Here is a 19,564-nt window from a genome sequence, read left to right as displayed (position 1 = left end):
TCAGGAACCAGAAAGGTAAGTGTACTTTATTATTTTGAAGCTAGCTCTCCCTGGCCATATCTCATAATAAACCCCTTTAAGGCTTATCTCGTTAGATGTTATAGATGGGGTTACAGGTTATTAGTTTTTTACATCTCTCACCACACAAAGTGCTGGGCAGGTGTGTAGGCACCTACTGCTGTATGTCCATAGTACTGCTGAGTGATCCTGTTTAGGGTGCCTTCACGCACACGGGATCTGCAGCAGATTTGATGCTGTGTTCAGTTTATTAGGTCAAATCAGCTGCGGATCCGCAGCAGAAAATCAGCTGCGATACGGTGTATGTGAAGCCACCCTTAAGCTTTTCTGCTGTAGCAACAGGTCAGTGCTTAGTGTAACCCCTTCTTGTTGTTGTGCTGCTGCTGTTTCTTTCATTTCTTCTAGCAGTTACAGTGCATAAATAACCCCTTCTCCCTCCACAAGCCATCTAGCACTATTTACTTTCACTTTTACCATCACTATATCATGGCACAGCAGAGCGTAGGGGAGTAAGTGCTGTGCTGTGACTGGCAAGGGAAGGAAGGGAATAGAAGTCCTATGTGTGTACTACAGCCAAACAGCCCAGCTCTGGTCCCAGAATGAGATAAAGATGGAGGGAGCTGGCAGGGGCCTTGGTACCATCAGTGACACTATTACTACTCTGAAGGGTTAATCTAACACAATTGTGCAGGTTTATTTAAAATCTTTTGAAATTGTTTTTATTTTATGTTTTCTTAAATCAATACACACATTATATATATTTTAGAGATGAGCAAACAGTGTTCGGGTTCGAGTCGATCCAAACCCGAACGATCGGCATTTGATTAGCTGGGGCTGCTGAAGTTGGATAAAGCTCTAAGGTTGCCTGGAAAACATGGATACAGCCAATGACTATATCCATGTTTTCCACATAGCCTTAGGGCTTTATCCAAGTTCAGCAGCCTCCACTAATCAAATGCCGAAAGTTCGGGTTCGGATCGACTCAAGCATGCTCCAGGTTCGCTCATCTCGAATATTTATATATATATATATATATATATATATATATATATATATATATATATATATCACTCCACATTACAAAATCCTAAACCAGGTTACGGTCCCCTAAACCTCTCTATGGTCTATTCAGCTTTCTCATAGCTGAACCACCAGCCGTTTCTTTACTTCTTTTCTTTGGACCATTTCCATGAAGACTTTGGCTTCATACATCGGCACCGGTTCATCCAGATAAGGCCTAAAACACATACCAAAAAAAATAAAAAATAAAATCACTTAAATAGATATGCAATATGGCGACAACATATAGTGAATGAACCAAACTGAGTACTCTGCTGAATTAATATTCACCATTTTAATAGTGTATTCGGATATAAATGCTTGTCGTTACATACAGCCACCTCTAGGGGGAGTTAAATGCACATGCATGTATACAGGTAGTATTGCAGGAATCTATAAATCTGTATGCAGTGAAGGCCACTAAGTAAAGACTGCAGTTGCCGTAAGACAAGGTAAAAGTACTTCAGTGCTGGGCCCTCCAGCCATGGGCCCTATGGCAGCGGCATGTCCTGTCTCTGTGGTGGATCACCAATGACCAGGAATTTCTGCTGCATGCTGCATTTCTCATCTATGTTATCATGCCAATGCCTTAGTGATGTTACTTTTCAGAGGTCCAGTAAAAGCAAATGTCATGGTGTAGCCCTAGTCTAAGCCTTCTGCATGAAATTATTGGAAAACTGCAAATAAAACACTTTTTGTAAAATGAAAGGTGGAATCTGATTGGTTGCTAGGGGTAACTGAGCCAGTCTCACTTTACACCATGTTTGCTAAATCTGCTCCTATGTGTCCAAGTCTAATGTGTATATGTGAGTGTGCGGGGGGCCACAGTGGTAAATGGACATTATACTGAGTTTTCTTACTTGAATATTCCACCTCCCAGTTTGTCCATAACATCTTTCAGGATATGTGGGACTATAGTTAAGGAGGTACATCCGCAAACATCATGTCGGTAATAACTGCGTCGGGACTCGCTTTATTCTTGCCACCGAAGAAGATGTATGCAAACCCGGAACACGTATGGCCATTTGCTACATGTGTACACAGCCGAGATACACCAATTGCCATTGTGCAACCCATACTTTAAATATCTCAGGATTCCTGACATTACTCCAGAGATACGCCAGGAGCGCATCACTTACCTCTTCTCCATCAGCATACGTTACCAGCATTAAACAGAACAAGGCCGCATGCTGCTCTATGCCAGGGTGACAGCACACAGACCAGAGGACCCCATTACCAGGATGCCAAGAGGCTGAGCGGTGCCCCTACACTAATATATGCACTGTCTTCCCCTGGAAACTAGCATTTGTATTGTACAGAACTCTGCGACAGCTCCTTAAGCTCCCACTGGTGCTACATGTATCTTTCACACTGGAATACATCTATCCAGTATATAGCTTTCCACTATCACTATATCTTAGGGTCCATTTACACAGAAAGATTATCTGACAGATAATCTGCCAAAGATTTGAAGCCAAAGCCAGAAACAGACGATAAATGGAGATCAGGTCATAAAGAAAAGCCTGAGATTTTTCTATTTTCAAATCCATTCCTGGCTTTGGCTTCAAAACTTTGACAGATAATCTGTCAGATAATCTTTCTGTGTAAATGGACCCTAATGCTAAGTTTACACAGAGCGATAATTGGCCCGATCGCATAATTAACAATTTCGAAGTAACAATTTTTTTTTTATAACGATCAGCGTTTAGACGGTACGATATATATTGTACAGAAAAATCGTTTTGCAATCGCGCGCCCGCAGCCCGGCCCCCCCCGCTCGCAGCCCGGCCCCACGGTCAACCGCAGCCCCCTGCGCCGCCGATCGCTACCCCTGCCGCTCCGATCGCCATGGATTTGTTTATACTGTGTATTTATTAAATAACCTCATGATTTTATTGTAGCATCTCAATGACCAACACCCCACACTTATAATACAAGTGAGCTGCACCTATTGCATCCATTCCTGAGGATCCAGAACACTATCTCTCTCTCATCATTACGTATAAAGGATATGAAGGTATTTTCCTTGCTGAGAACTTGACAGGCTCCAGGTTTCCTCATTGAGATAAGACAGTGACGCACGCTTAAGGAAGAGAATATTGCTGTCCGGTGGATCAAGCTGCAACCAAATGGAAAAAGAGGGTTACGAGGATGTCATGTGATTTACTAAGAAGCATGGCGTTCCAAGTCCCTGATGCAAAATGTGTACAAGGGCCATGTGTAGAGATTTCAGCATCCTATAGACAAGACACCATCTATGTCTCCCTGCCTCGTCTCAGCAGTGACAGCCCGCTAAGCCAATCACCACCCACAAGGCTGTCCCGTCTCAGTTATTGAGTGGCTGAGTGGCCTGTCACTGCCGATACAAGGCTGTCTCAGAAGTAGTGGCCGGAGATTTCAGTAGGGGACCCCAGGGGAATGTGGTGAGGAAGGAATAGGAGGCTTATATTTCCATGCAGTCCCAGCACTATAGCAAAATGTTTAAATGGCTGGAGTACCCCTTTAAAGTCTATGGAAAAATGTCTGAGTGTACTTTTAAAAAAAATATTTTATTGCCTTTTCACATTTTAGAAAGAAGTATTCCTTTACTATGTGTGCTGAACAGTAGTTTTTCAATAGTAGAACATTATTAGATAAGAAAACTTATTTTACTGTGTGTGAATTTAGGGCTCTGTTACATGGCCCAATACTTCATGCAAGTGAGCACCAACCTGGTTTTTCAACAATGGCTGTTTGGGTATTATGGGAATTGTAGTTTTGCAGCAGTGGGAGGGCCAAAGGTTCCCCATATCTGCACTAAATAAATAAAGAAGGAAACATCACAAAGCCCCGCCGTGTCTGTTACCTGGAGATGTTGTTCTCTGGTCACCCAGTGGCTTCCGACAGCGAGGAGGGAGAGGACTTCGTGTTTGTGGGGCAGAAGCTTGGCCTTTGTGACAGAGTCTTCTGCGTTGTACAATATCACTGCCATTAAAGAGATGATTATACAGGTTACTATTTAGTCCTGTAATAAACACTGCATCCAGAAGGCCTGGTTCACACTTGGTCATGGCGCAGCACAATGTGGCGACTTCATAGGGGCTAATAATGACTGTGATCACTGTGTATATTACTGAGCAATGGAAGTGACCAGGTAAAGCATGTGTTCGTCCAGTGTGGAAAGCCAGACTGATCAGCTGTAATCGCCCTGCAAGTCCTGGGAAACATTACTCCTCGTCCACTGGAATCAATGGCCACCTAAGTCGTTATTCTGATAACTGATATTTGTTTCAGTTGCTCAGTTTCAAGACCTCTTCTTGCCGTTACTCAAAAAGAACTTGTAGTGGAACCCTGGTCATGTGATGGACATGGTTAGAAACCGTGCGGTTCTATCACTGGAACACACTGGTATTCCTGGAAGGAAACAATGAAGGTTTCTACTGAATGACAGCAAGCAGAGATATTGAAAACCATAAGAAATTGCTACATGAGATAATTTTTGTGTGTGTGTGTGTGTGTGTGCACACGCATACGTGTTAAAGGTTTATTCTTATCTAGTAAACATGGCTCCCTGGCCACCTTCAGCCCATCAAAAGCAGCTAAAGAGTGAAGACCATTGTAGCACTGCACCTGGGTGTATGGCCCGTTTTATGGGATCAAAGAATTCTGAAAGAAGCAGAAAGTCAGAGTGTAGCAGAGCGAGCAGGGATAGCTGTCAATCACTGCTCACTCTGCTACACTGTGCTGCAGCACTACTGACACAGACAGCTTCCCCAAGTAAAATGTTGTGTCTATTGGTAACATGTACTATATAGACATGAGGAGAGGCTGCAGCACTAGTGACACAGACAGCTTCTCCCCCAGTGTAATGTCTATTTGTGAACACACTGAACATTAAAGGGGTTATCCAGTGCTACAAAAACATGACCACTTTTGCCCCCACTCTTGTCTCCAGTTATTATTATTATTATTTATTTATAAAGCGCCCTTAGTTCCAGAGCGCTATACAATAGATAGGCAACAGGCAGGAACAATACAAGATCAGAAAACATTACATGATGGCAAAAAGACAGACTGGTACATGGGGGAAGAGGACCCTGCCAGCGAGGGCTCACAATCTATAGTGGTTTGCAGTTAAGCTCCATTTACTTCAATGGAACTGAATTCCAAACCCCACCCAATCTGGAGACATCAGAGGGGAAAAAGTGGCCATGTTTTTGTAGCCCTGGACAACCCCTTTAATACAACAATGTTATCAGGATTACAAACTTCATTCTAAACCAGATATCACTGACCTCCAGCATCGAGGATAATGTCAAACCCCAGTCCTCCGGTCTCTTCCAAGCCTTTTTCTGTGAGGTTGACGTTGCCTTTTGACACATCTATAATTCGAGCTGGAAACAAGACGATTAGTTATTACTGCTTGTAATAAATTTACAATATTAATCTTAACCATTAAAGTCCATCAAGGTTCATTTTTTATCTCCCTTGTACTGTCAGGGCGCATATATAGCAGATGCAGAGTTGGCTACAGTTGCATACAGAACCTGGTGCTGAATATCTCACCTATAGGGGGCCTCATTTTATCCAGGTACTGTTTGTCCTCCTCGTGGTGTGCGGTTGTGATCACGGTGGCTCCTCTATGATGGGACAGCTGAATTGCCAGTGTGCCAAAAGGCTAAGGAATATAAAACAGGAAACACTGAATAATACAGTATTTGTATTATAAATTTTGGATAAGATGAATAAAAACCAATATGTCCTCCAATGCTGCTGCTAGGTTGTCCCCTGGCTGGAAAAAAACCTGTCTAGTTATGTAGTGTCAGATCTATGAGAGAACAGTGATGGTAGTGATGGCCGCAACCAGACACAAACTGGGGACAGTTGTGGTGCTGTTTCTGGAAGAAAGCAGCTATATTTTTCTAATCCTGAATGACCCTTCTTCTGCATGCAGAAGGATATCCAGCATGTTCCTATTTATTATATCAGCACTAGAGATAAGCGAACCTCCAGCATGCTCGAGTCTATCCAAACCCGAACATTTGGTATGTGATTAGCGGTGGCTGCTGAACTTGGATAAAGCCCTAAGGCTATGTGGAAATCATGGATATAGTCATTGGCTGTATCCATGTTTTCCAGACAACCTTAGAGCTTTATCCAAGTTCAGCAGCCCCCGCTTATCAAATGCCGAACGACCGGGTTCGGATTGACGCGAACCCGAACCCGGTTCGCTCATCTCTAATCAGCACACATCTTTTACTTGACGCACATGTAAGCAGTAGTGGAGTAATACGTACACTTGCTCCATCCAATACCAGCACCATCTTCCCTGGTGCTAGGTGTGCCAGACTGTGCAGGGCGGTATAGACGCACAATCCATCTCGTATGGTTCCTGCGGCCTCCACCCAGCTCACCTTATCCGGTTTATGAACTATAGAAGATAACACGGCATAGGCACTTATAAGGATTTTATCATCTAACTCATACGAAGAATTTACTAATTTATTTCAAAATTTGTACATCAGGTCCAACAAAGTGTCACCTGGTAATGGTTGATGGATAAACCTTTGTTTGATGACAACTGATATTCCTGATCCCACCATTATTATGCACAAGCATGTGCATTGCTCCTCCCTTCACTTACTGTGAGTCTGTCATACATAGGCTGCATAACAACTTTAAAGGGGTTTTCCAGCGCTACAAAAACTTGTCTACTTTTTCCCCTCTCGTCACTAGTTCAGGTGTGGTTTGCAATTAAACTCCATTTACTTCAATGGAACTGAGTTCCAAATCCCATCCAATCTGGAGACAAGAAAGGGGGAAAAGTGGCCATGTTTTTGTAGCGCTGGATAACCCCTTTAAATGGGTTGTGAGGCTTTAGAAAACATGCCACTTTCTTCCAAAAACAGCACCTCTCCTGTCCTTAGTTTGGGTGTGGGATTTCCAGCTCTGTTTCATTGAAGTGAATGGAGCCGAATTGTAATACCGCACACAACCTGAGGACAAGGATGGCAAGGGCTGTATATATATTGTTAGCAATGTCAGTGCAGTGGGTGTTTTTTTTTTTTTTTTTTTTTTTAAATCCTGGATAACCATAAAAAAAAACCAAAAAAAAAAAAAACCACACATTATATATACATATATATAACACACCAATGATGGCTAACCTTGACACTCCAGCTGTTGCAAAACTACAACTCCCATCATGCCTGGGCAGCCAAATCCATATCTTTGATTGTTCAGGCATGATGGGAATTGTAGTTTTGCAACAGCTGGAGTGTCAGGGTTAGCCATCACTGATATATACATATATATATCTTGTTAGAGATGTCTGTGCAGCCCTTTCCGTATATAGAAAAGAAAAAAGTTTTTTTACCTAGCTCTCTATGTTCCCAATTTCCTTCTAGCTTTTCCTCGCTGTCAGGCGAACCTTCTACACCCATCTCTGCAGTGACAGGCTGCTCAGCCAATCACTGACCGAGATGGAACAGCACCACAGCCAGTGATTGGCTGAGCGGCCTGTTACTTCAGAGACGGTCTGAAGCAGAAGCAAGGAGAATACCAGGGAGCATGGACAGGTGTGTATAAAGTTTATATTTTTTTTTTTTACACAGTCATCGGCCATTGGTGGCGCATTGCTCTTACACATAGTCATGCAAGGTCAACGGTCAACAGTTTTCAACATGTTGAAAGACAACAATCAGCCAATGATCATTTCTTCGGCTGATCATTGTCTTCATCACACAGATCGATAATCTGCTGAATCGGCCTGATTGGGCAGATTATTTCTCTGTGTAATAGGGCCTTAGTGCGGCAGTAAAAAATTATTCACAGACTAACACACATTACAAAGTTATACAACTTTGTAATGTATGTTATGTCTGTGAATGGCCCCCTTCCCCGTGTCCCACCACCCCCACCCGTGTACCCGGAAGTGTGGTGCGCTATACTCACCTGTCACGTGCCGACACCCGTCTCCGATCTTCAGCGAGTGACGTCTTCTTCGGGCGGACGGCGAACAGCTCCGACTGTCTCGAATGCCAGCCGCCCCCTGCAGCGTCATCCGATGCTCAGCCGCGATTGGCTGAGCATAACTGTGCTCAGCCAATCGCGGCTGAGCACAGTTGTGACACGGCGGAGGGGGGACAGGCGGCAGCGACTCGGCCGTCCGTCCGAAGATGACGTTTGGCACAAGATGGCGGATGACCCTTGACACGGATCAGGTAATGTATAATGCACCAACACTTCCGGGTACACGGGTGGGGGTGGTGGAACACGGCGATTCACAGACATAACATTCATTACAAAGTTGTATAACTTTGTAATGTGTGTTATTCTGTGAATAATTTCTGAGCGCCACACTACCCCTTTAAGCAGGAGATTTGTACCAATGTAGGAGAATAAAAGAGTTACGATCTCTATAAAGATATATTAGGAAATAAATTAGTGCAGAATTTTGGAACTATACAAAAAAATAAATAAAATTATATATATATATATATATATAGTAAGGAGAGATTATGGAGACATCTTTGCGCTCAGCTGGTGGACTGCAGTGTATGTAGTAAGCACAAGATATGGTCAATATTCGACTTCGCCTACAAGGGTGGTGTTGTGGGCGAGGGGCGCGAGTGACAGGGGTGACGGGGAGCACACGGTACAGGTGGCTGGTGTGGCTGCAGTTAGAGAGGGAGACAGTGACAGCTGCACTGATCACTGTCTTCCTTTCTATCAGCCACCCCGAGTCCTCCTTCACTTCAGATTGGCTGGGTTAGAAGCGCTAACCCAGCCCATTGAAGAGAAGGAAGACACGTGATGCCGTCTCGGAGGGTGCGGGCCAGGAGCAGGAAGCGTGTCAGGTTGGACTGAGGTATGATGATTCTATGCATACGGTGGGGGTGAGTGTACCTAGATAACAGCGAAACTGTGCAGAATCTTTAATACCTTGATATTGGAAAGACTGAAAGCTACGGGTGGGCGACGTATTAATGCAAAAATATTTTTTTTTTGGGGGGGGGGGGGGGCGGGAATACCCCTTTAAGGACTTCATGTCTGGGAAAGACTGAGATGACCCTGGACAGGAAAGCGGATGATAACATGGGGTTCGGGAACAGGAAGCACAGGATACAGCCACAGATGAGGAAAAACAAGATGCAGAGACACTGCTGACACACAGGAAGGATGAGATTTTACTTTCACTCAGAGAAAACAATTAATACATGATAAAGAGCAGTGCATGTGACCTGCGGGCTCAGGGTCCATAGCTCTACTACAATATATCTGCAGTCAAATTTGATAGCAGAGTTTACTACTAAATTCTGATATCGTAATATATATCAAAATTATCAATTATATAATTATAGGGGGAGATTTATCAAGCTGGTGTAAAGTAGAATTGTCTTAGTTGCCCCTAGCAACCAATCAGATTCCACCTTTTATTTTCCAAAGAATCTGTGAGGAATTAAAGGTGGAATCTGATTGGTTGCTAGGGGCAACTGAGCCAGTTTCACTTTACACCAGTTTGATAAATCTCCCCCATAGTGCTTGAAAAGCACTATATTGTAATCCGTATTCTTCTTCCGTTTCTTCCAGCTATTTTTCTGCGCGTAATACAGCCCGAATTGCTTTGCGCACAGACTCCGTTCAAACTGCGTTTTGAAGCCCTCGGCGGTGTGAGGTGTGCTATCTATTTTTCATTTCGATCGGATTTTTCGTTTTTAAGAAATTTATGTTTAAAGACCCCGAATTTCCCATAGAAAATAATGGCCCATTGGAAATAATGGCCACACTCTAACCACTAACAGCCAATCACAGCACATATGCAAATAGCTGAAATATAGCAGCCAATAGAAATTCTAAGGTCTTGTCAGGCAATGTCTACAACATCCACAGTCACATGTCCACTATTGGCCAATAGAAGATGTAGAAGATGGAAGGTCCTAAACAATTTTGTCTCACTGACATGATTAAGATTGTCATGGTAACCGAACAATGATCTTTACTATTATAATACTATTATACCCGAGTCTCTCTTAAAGGGACCCATGTCGCTCTTAAAAGGGACAGGACCCAAGTCGCTCTTAAAGAAACAGGACCCAAGTCACTTTTAAAGGGACGGGACGCATGTTGCTCTTAAAGGGACCCAAGTCGCTCCAAAAAGGTACTGGACCCATGTCCCTCTTAAAGGGACCACATGTCGCTAGAGCAACTTGGGTCCCTTTAAGAGCGACTTGGGTCTCTTTAGGGTACCCAGGTCGCTCTTAAAGGGACCCAAGTTGCTTTTAAAGGGACGGGACCCATGACGTTCCTAAAAGGGACCGAAGTCGCTCTTAAAAGGGACCCAGGTCACTCTTAAAGGGACGGGAGCCAAGTCGCTTTTAAAGGAACGGGACCCATGACGCTCCTAAAGGGACAGGACCCAAGTTGCTCTTAAAGAGACGGGACCCAAGTCGCTCTTAAAGGGATGGCACCAAGGGTTAAAGTTTCTCTTAAAAGGAAGTCACTGGTAAAGGGCGCTCTTTTCAAGCACTATGTATTTTCCTGGAAATGCAAATCTACTTTTTATGTGCACTAGGCATCCATATATACCAGAACCAAAGAGATTGTTCATTGGGTGAAATTAACAATGAGCAATTGCTTTGACAGATGACAGACTGACATTGTCTGACAAGGATTCAGCCGTGTCTGAAGTGTTTGGCCAACAGTTGGACAAAAGACCTTTTGTTCAGGAAAGATCTTTTGTTCCTGAATGGATCAGAAAGAAAAAATATTCTCAGAAGGATCAATTGACCGGTGTCATCGATCAGGTATGATCTGTATAAAAAGCTATTTAAGCGGGAAACCCATGGGGCTAAAAATCACACAAAGTTGTAAAGTTGAAAAAGGTGCAAAAAAATAAAAAAAAAAGAAATTATATATATATATATATATATATATATTATATATCTCTCAAAAAAGAAAACATGGTCAAACCAAATGGTATCCACAGCCTTCCAGGATGATCCAAAACGATTATACAGTATATCAAAATCACATTAACACTTTTAGTGTGTACTAGAAAATGTACCCGGCGCTGCCCGGGTATAAAGTGTCAGTGTGTTAATTAGATTTGTTCTAAGGTGCCCAGGAGGCCAAGCTAAAGGTATTGTTTCATCTGAGTTAATCAGTGGAATTAGTGTATACCTGTAGTGCATAATTGGAGGGGTTCTGTATACCCACAATGTATAGTTTTTAGGGGTCTCGTATATCTGTAGTGCATACTTGGGGGGGCTGTATACCTATAGTGTATAGTTGGGGGGGTCCTGTATACCTGTAGTGTGTAGTTGGGGGGGGGGCTGTATACCTGTAGTGTATAGTTGAGGGAGGTCCTGTATACCTGCAGTGTACAGTTGGTGAAGGTCCTGTATACCTGTACTGTATAGTTCAGGGGGTCCTGTATACCTGTAGTATATAGTTGGTGCTGTATACCTGTAATGTATAGTTGGTGGAGGTCTTGTATACCTGTAATTTATAGTTTGAGGATCCTGGATACCTGTAGTGTATAATTGGTGGAGGTCTTGTATACCTGTAGTATATAGCTTTGGGGTCCTCTATACCTGTAGTATACAGTTGGTGAAGGTGCTCTATACCTGTAGTATAGAGTTGGTGTAGGTCCTGTATACCTGTAGTGTATAGTTTGGGGTCCTGTATACCTGTAGTATATAGTTGGTGGAGGTCCTGTATACCTGAAGTATATAGTTGGTGGAGGTCCTGTATACCTGTATAGTTTTGTGTTCCTGTATACCTGTAGTGTAAAGTTTGGGGTCCTGTATACCTGTAGTATATAGTTGGTGGAGGTCCCGTGCACCTGTAGTGTATAGTTTTGGGGTCCTAGTTTGGTTCTATCAGATAAGAGGTCCCCGACATGGTTGCAACGACTTGGCTTTTTTAAGTGTGGCACTTATCCGTGCCGCACTTGTACGTTTGCTAAAGTTTGCAGTACATTCTGCAACAATTCCAATACCAGACATTTCCCTATCAAACAACATATGGATTGTAATTCCACACATGTGGTATATGTCATTGAGTGTACATTGTGCAAAATCAAATATGTTGGTTGTACCAGCAGAAAATTAAAGGTTCGTGCTCTAGAACATCTCAATGACATTACCGGGAATCCAATAAGAAATAAATCGGGTGCATCATTACATTTTATCAACTGTCACCATTCTAACTGTAAACCTTTTGTAATTTATGGCATTGAAAAAATTATGCCTTTGGCAAGAGGGGGTGATATACATAAACGATTGCGAGATCGGGAAGCTTTTTGGCAATTTATGTTGGGCACACGTGCCCCTGAGGGCATGAACATACGCCGGGAATTATTATTTCATTATTAATTTTATTTTTATTTATATTATTAGTTGCTGCCTTTTAGTTTCCCTCACACATACACATATACATATATCATTTCTATTAGTTATGTGTCTCCTTGTGTAATCTCACTCATGTTATGTTTGTGTTTATGTTTATGAACATGCCCCTTGTTCACACTTATGCAATGAAGAGCGTTTTTTCTATATGGTGACTTTATAGTCAGTTGGCATGTATTTTCCACTGCCCACACATATCTGATTGTAACATTTACTTACTAGTACATAACAGGTATGTTTTGGAATTGTCTAGGATTTATACAGGGATATACAGTTTGCATATACACTTATATAAATATAAATAAATATTGTTGCAACTTAAGCTGTATGGATGTTTTCACATCCATGTTTCCATGTATATATCTATTGGTATCCTAAGAATATGTGGATCTATTATTCATTACTATTATGTCCATCCTTTACTCGTCTGTCTGTTTATCCGAAAGTGTTTTTACTGTTTACTTTTGTGTATATATATTTTGTAAATGGAAGTGCTGAGTGTGGTGACTACACCAACAGCACACCCTATGTTCATTTATTCACTCCCACTGTTATTCAATTCACCTGGTTGTAAGGGATTTAAGGAAGGAATGTAGTGGGGTGGGATTATCAGTGAACAAGAGTGCGCATGCGCTCGAAACGCGTCTGAATCCTGTGGGGTCCCTGCACTATGGTGTATCACATGCTTGATTTGCAATGAAAAATAAAGGCAACGTTCTTCGCAAGTGCTGGATCATTGTTTTCCTTGTATACATTGGGGTCCTGTATACCTGTAGTGTCCTGTATACCTGCAGGGTCATATTTAGCATTAGGCACCTATGGTCTGGTGCGTAGGTTAGCACCTTGCAGAGGGGCAGTACCCTCCCGTTCAGATTTGCCAAAAAATCTGGTGTCTTTTCGAGGGGGGTATGTCTGTATTGGTCAGGTCTGGTATAGCGGTGTTATCCAGTCACAGTATGGCGGTATTGGTCAGGTGTGGTATGGCAGTGTTATCCAGTCACAGTATGGCAGTATTGGTCAGGTCTGGTATGGCAGTGTTATCCAGTCACAGTATGGCAGTATTGGTCAAGTCTGGTATGGCAGTGTTATCCAGTCACAGTATGGCGGTATTGGTCAGATGTGCTATAGCAGTTATTTCCAGTCATAGTATGTTGGTATTGGTCAGGTGTGTTATGACAGTGTTACCCAGTCACAGTATGGTAGTATTGGTCAGGTCTGGTGTGGCGGTGTTATCCAGTCACAGTATGGCGGTATTGGTCAGGTCTGGTGTTGCGGTGTTACCCAGTCACAGTTTGGTATACCTGTAGTGCCCTGTATATACATGTACTGTATAGATGGAGTAGGGGGTCCTGTATACATGTACTGTATAGATGGAGTAGGGGGTCTACCAGTTATTACTGTGGATGTTGTGAGGCAGCTTCCCTAGCAACCATTGCTCCCTGTGAAAATGAAAGCAGTAATCCTATTGGTTGCTAAGGCTTCCAACTGCTGTTTACTGCTGGAGACATGCAGCTAATTATATCACCTGTGTTTGCAGTGAGGAGATTTTCCCATTCATCTCTATGGGGCACTCTTTCCCCTCCCCCTCCTCTCCTGTACATCTGCGGGGACGGGACCTTCGCAATAACCTTCCCGGGCACCTAATGTATCTGTGTGCCAAATTTGGGGTCAAACGGTTCAGGCGTTTGGAAATCTATATGGGACAGACAGACAGACTTTCATTTTTATTATATAGATTTGATCACCTTTATGTGTATGGACAACCCCTCTAGGCTTACCTTACCTAAATAATGCTCATGCACCCAGATGACATCAAAGAGGCCGGATTCTTCAAAATCAAGAGGCAAAATTCCTTAAAGACACAACAGAAATACGTGCTTCTAAACATAAGAAGAGCAGCATAACACACACATGCAAACGCATCAAAATGCCGTACCGATGTAACAATATGATCAACTTCCCTTGGGGAAAAAAAGCTAAAAATATCAGTAAAAAAAATATAAAATGCAGAAAAAAAAATTGCTTACCTACAACTTCATCATCTGGCTTAAAAAAGGAAACTTTAGGTCCCACTAGAATTAAAAAAAAAAAAAAAAAAAGAAAAGTTGTTAAGATTCTTTTTATGACGTAGGTCCTACACCGATTTGTATATAGGATATAGGAGAAGTTGCAAGAATCTTGGTTGAGGTGGCACAGGCTGTGTGATGTTAGCCTGGTAAGAGGGTGCCAGACCACCTTCTACCAATAGTAGACAACCCATTCATAGAGTTATAGTTGGCACACTGGCACTGGGTGGCATAGTAGTGCAACGCTTTATTGTTCAATGTTACAGAGATGAGGCCTGAACACTCCACATCTATTAGTTTATTGTACAACAGCTGCGCTCTCTGGTCCCCATTAGTTCTGTCCACCTTAAAGTACCTGTCATCATAAAAAAACTTTTGACACATCACAAACATATAAAAAAACAACAACATTTTTTTGGACTGTGTGCTCTGATTGTTGAAACTCCCACCCATCTCTAGAAATAGCTGAGAGAAGTGTGCAGCCAAGCGCTTCTCTCCCCAGCTCCTTGCAGGAGACAGTTTCCATTGCAAGTCACAGGGAGCTGGAGAGGGAAGAGCTTAGACAAGTGTTTCTCCCAGTTATAGCTAGAGATTGCTGGAGGCTGAAAAATTCAGACTTTCACCAATCACAGCTTTTTACTTTGTTTTTTAAGAGAGGTTATCTGGCTTTAGCAAACTTTTGCTAAATGGCTGTGGTCATATAAGAAAAAAAAAAAATAATGAGCCTATGACGACCTCTCCCTGATGTCCCAGTGGGGCGTCTCTGTTGTACCCTGCATCCAAGATGGACTCATCTCCGGAGTGATAGCCTGTTCATCCAATTACTGACAGAGTCGCAGCCAGTCACTCCTGAGATGAGTCCATCTTGGAAGCAGTGGGGCTGCAGTCAGCAAGGGACAACGGAGAAGCTCCACCAGGACACTGGGGCAACATGGATATCTTTTATTGATATCTATCCTGCTGTGCAGCCAGCTCAGTAGGCGGAAAGGGGGTGACTGAGTCACTGTCACCCCCTGCGACAGCAAATCTGTCACTTTAACACCGTAATAACGAATGTAGACATAAAACAAACAATAACACTAGGCAAGGTATAATATCCATTGGCACTCACCTTCCAGGATTACTCCAGCTACATCTCTTCCCACTGGTACACATTCCTTGTTCTGATATAATGCGGAAATTAGCTGAATATAGGAAAAGATGGCAAAGAGTCACAAGAATTCTACGTTTTACAACATTTTGGTACAATACGTTTTATATATGGGCCATCCCTTTATCAAGACAAAGTTATACATGTGTGACGCTTCCTCTTATAAGGGATTGGTACTTCTGCAGCTTCTTAATTATTCCTCTATGGTTGTCACCTACTTTCTGCAGCAGGGAGCCAAACATATAAAGGTGTGAATGTGATGAACATAACCAATAGGAAACTCTAATTAATCCAATGTTACACATACAAAATCAATTATTATATGTTGAGTTCAAATGCAAGGGTTTTGTGGTCTATTTCTCTACAATTCATATCTTGTGTGTAATGTGTATGTTATAGCTAGCAATAGAGCAGGATACCGATACCTTTGTATTGATAGAAGTCAGGGCACAGGCTTTTACTTGCAGTTTCACATGATAGTCGCTGGGAGATGAGACAGGTTCCTGAGACACATGAAGAAATCTTGAGGCTATGTAAATCATGGTAAACTGAATAAATCATCATTACAACATAAAATGGCAACAGTGTGGCCATAAAAGGGATGGTTGGAGCAAGTGAGGTCAGACACAGACACCTATTTTTTTGTTCTGATCTAATGTTTTTTACCATTTTACTTTTATGTTCACAGGTATCGCAGAAGATTTCACACTATATATCACAGATACTACTATCACAGATATAACGATGCTGTTATAGTAAAAAAGAAAAAAAAAAAAAATCAGTAATACAGCCATTCTTACTAGTGCTGAGCAGACCTGTCAAATCGCTAAGTGTTTGATTCCCTGCGGCTGTAGAAGTTGGATACTGCCCTAGAGAGTCCTGGAAAACAGCCTTAGGGCTGCATCCAAACACTGAGTATTCAAATTTGGAGAACCTTGCCGTACATAAACATTCCTACCTGTCCAGGCCCCCCATATGCCTTCCCAAGGTCACGGTGTCTCAGGATCCCCTGCTCAGTGACAGCCTCATTTATTCAATCAGCCAGCACTGTCCAATCTCAGCTAGTAATTGGCTGAGCAGCCATCACTGAGCAGGGGACTCAGATGCAGCCGGAGGGAATTAGGGTAAGAATGACTGCTTTATTGTTTTTTTTACTATAAAAAACCCTATACCTCAGCTTTTACAACCCTTTGGAACTTTAGTCTGCTGGGATACAGTATGTGTGAACCCTGATTGTAGATTTTTATTCTATTTTCTGTAACTGACAATGGAGCTTGAGCTGCTGTTAACAGCAGTCCAATGATTTCCTTTACTGCAGGGATGGGGTACTTACGGTCCTACAGCTGCTGCAAAACTATAATTCCTATCATGGCTGGACAGCCAAATCCAAAACCTTGGTTGCCCAAGCATGACTGGAATTAAAGTTTTGCAACAGCTGGAGGGCCGATGGTTCCCATTTTTGCTGCTTTACAGAATCCACATGAACTATAGATGCATTAACGTCTATGGGAGAGCTTTGTGGGCATGCTCTGTGACCTGTGCAGAGACATCTAAAACAGTTTTCGCCTAGAAAGCCGTGTTCATGAATAGTAAAAAACAAAACAAAAAAAACAATCCCATTGCAGAGATGGCATAATAGACATCAGCTACTTCCTTGTGTGTTACTGTAGGAAACTCGCTTTTTAATCTTCCTACATAAAACATAATATACTCTGCACAAACAATAAATATATATATAAGATATGTGCCAAAAGAATGACTAAAGTTAATAAATAAATACCTTTTCCAGAAACACAAATGTCTCCTCATCCTGGGAGGTGTTCAGTCTGTAGTACAGCCCTTTCATGTTGACCTGAAAAGCAGTGAAAACTGGTAATTGCGGTACGTGTAACCATGCACCCTTAAGCGACATCTTTCTTTATCATGCAAGTTGCCTGTCTATAACACCAGGTATCATTAGGGTGGGTTCACACTACGGAATTCTCGCGGATAAACTCTGCTGTCCGCGCACCTTTCCGCCGGCTCCATAGACACCATTCTATGGGCCGGCGTATTCCGCTATCCGCCCAAAGAATTGACAAGTCACTGATACTGCGGACCGATTCCTAAAAATAGCTTCTGTGTCTTCCCAAAAACTTCTGACACTGCATAAATATGAATCAGTGGGGACCATGGGAGGTGCAGGCCTCTCATAGGACATACCTAAAGTAACCTGGACTGTTTGTAAAAAGTGATTGTGTCATCAGAGTTTACACCGGTACATTCTTGTTCAGGATCTGAGTGAAAATAAGAAAATAAAAGATGTTTAAACAAACACATTTAAACTAAAAGAAAAACAAAAAACACATTTATGATTTCTTCCACTCCCCGTCACTGACAGATTTATGAATGTAAAGGACACAAATTGGCGCAGATTGTGGTCTTTAGGGAACAAGTAACATACACCTTAGTTTTATCTAGAAGTGTGGATAGATAGATAGATAGAGTTATGTCACAGACCCTGCTGTAACCAGTGACCATTTTTGCATAGCGTCAAAGCCTTTTCTGATGCTGTTCCTCCTAGAAAAGCCCGCCACACTGTATAGGATGATTTTTACAATGACTACTGATGGAAATCCACAGTATAAATACCCGGCGGCCGACTCAGGTCTCAGTTTCCAGGGCGACTGAATATGACATAGACCAGGAATGCGGAAAACAGGCCGGAGCTGCTGTGTCAGCAGGACAGGGGCAGAAAACAGGAACCCTTGTCCTCCGCCAGGCCCTACTCCTGCCTCTCCTCACCCTCTCTGCACAAGAAAAGAGACGTCTTATTTTGGTTGCTGAATGAAAACTGGAAGAGGAGGAGCGAGAGCAGGAGGGTGGAGAGCAGCCTTTAACCCTTCACTGTAACTGCTGTCTCCAGCCATCTGGAGGAGAGGCACAGTCTGCCATGGCTGCGTTCAGACATATTATAGACCAGTGATGGCTAACCTTGACACTCCAGCTGTTGCAAAACAACAACTCTCATCATGCCTGGGCAGCCAAATCCTTATCTTTGATTGTTCAGGCATGAAGGGAATAGTAGTTTTGCAACAGCTGGAGTGTCAAGGTTAGCCATCACTGTTATAGACTAACCCACCAGCCATCTGCTCCATGTAGAAGGCAGAAATCGTGAATTTATTCTAGTCTCTAAGATGGCTTTGATACGTTTATATGTAATATACTATATATAAAATAAAATTTTAAAAGTTTGACTAGTGGTTATCCAGGATTAGGCGAACATAGCTGCTTTCTTCTCAAAACAGCGCCACCCTGTCCTCAGTTATGTGTGGCATTACCATTCTGCTTTAATTATTTCAATGGAACTGAGCTGTAATACCACTCACAAACTGAGGATAAGAGTGGTGCTGTCCCCAGAGGAAAACCGTTACATTTTTTTAAATCCCTGGTTATCCTTTCACATATATGTAGAATATACACTAAAATCAGGATGTGATCCCAGCATTTTGATTGAAAATGTCCTATGGGATCTGACTTTTTTTTTTCTATCAAAGCCTGAAGGAACTTTTTCAGCAGTTCGCTTTACAGCAGCTCTTCTCTGGGATTAATCTCCACAGAGCTTTTGAACTCTATACACTATATTCAGAAGTCCCATAGACAGTGAATACAGTGGAGGCCATGCATGCCCGCTGCCAGTAGATTCACTTGGAGGACATTTGACCTTTGTTCTTGTAACATGTGGGGGTCCCACATGTTGAACCCCAACTGATCAGCTACTTAGTCTCTGCCGCTGATGAGAAAATAGCACATCTCCCCCCCAACTGTTGCAAAACTACATTTCCCATCATGCCTGGACAGTCAAAGCGAAAGCTTAGGTTGCCCAGGTATGATGGGAAGTG

The 19,564-nt window shown here is 42.6% G+C and overlaps 1 protein-coding gene across 2 annotated transcripts; it reads right to left on the bottom strand.

Annotated features, from left to right (window-relative positions):
- Window positions 1–1,071: 1,071 nt before the first annotated feature.
- CRYZL1 (crystallin zeta like 1) lies at window positions 1,072–18,512 on the bottom strand. Of its 2 annotated transcripts, none has more exons than XM_069944418.1 (14): window positions 18,315–18,512; window positions 17,886–17,959; window positions 17,464–17,535; window positions 16,109–16,186; window positions 15,645–15,717; window positions 14,495–14,539; window positions 14,251–14,319; window positions 6,354–6,487; window positions 5,623–5,734; window positions 5,352–5,450; window positions 3,923–4,041; window positions 3,092–3,196; window positions 1,938–1,984; window positions 1,072–1,255 (listed from the first exon to the last, which is right to left on the bottom strand). In XM_069944418.1, the coding sequence occupies exons 3-14, from the start codon at window positions 17,527–17,529 to the stop codon at window positions 1,156–1,158; spliced, it is 1,047 nt and encodes a 348-aa protein (XP_069800519.1). In that variant the 5' UTR covers window positions 17,530–17,535; window positions 17,886–17,959; window positions 18,315–18,512; the 3' UTR covers window positions 1,072–1,155. The 2 variants fall into 2 exon arrangements, with proteins under 2 accessions (XP_069800519.1, XP_069800520.1); XM_069944419.1 differs by having other exon boundaries at window positions 18,468–18,489.
- Window positions 18,513–19,564: the final 1,052 nt, after the last annotated feature.

This window comes from Dendropsophus ebraccatus, chromosome 11 (assembly GCF_027789765.1).
Source record: "Dendropsophus ebraccatus isolate aDenEbr1 chromosome 11, aDenEbr1.pat, whole genome shotgun sequence".
In the NCBI taxonomy this organism is placed as follows: domain Eukaryota; kingdom Metazoa; phylum Chordata; class Amphibia; order Anura; family Hylidae; genus Dendropsophus; species Dendropsophus ebraccatus.
The sequence above is the reverse complement of the archived record's forward strand: the minus strand, read 5'-3'. Positions and strand labels throughout refer to the sequence as shown.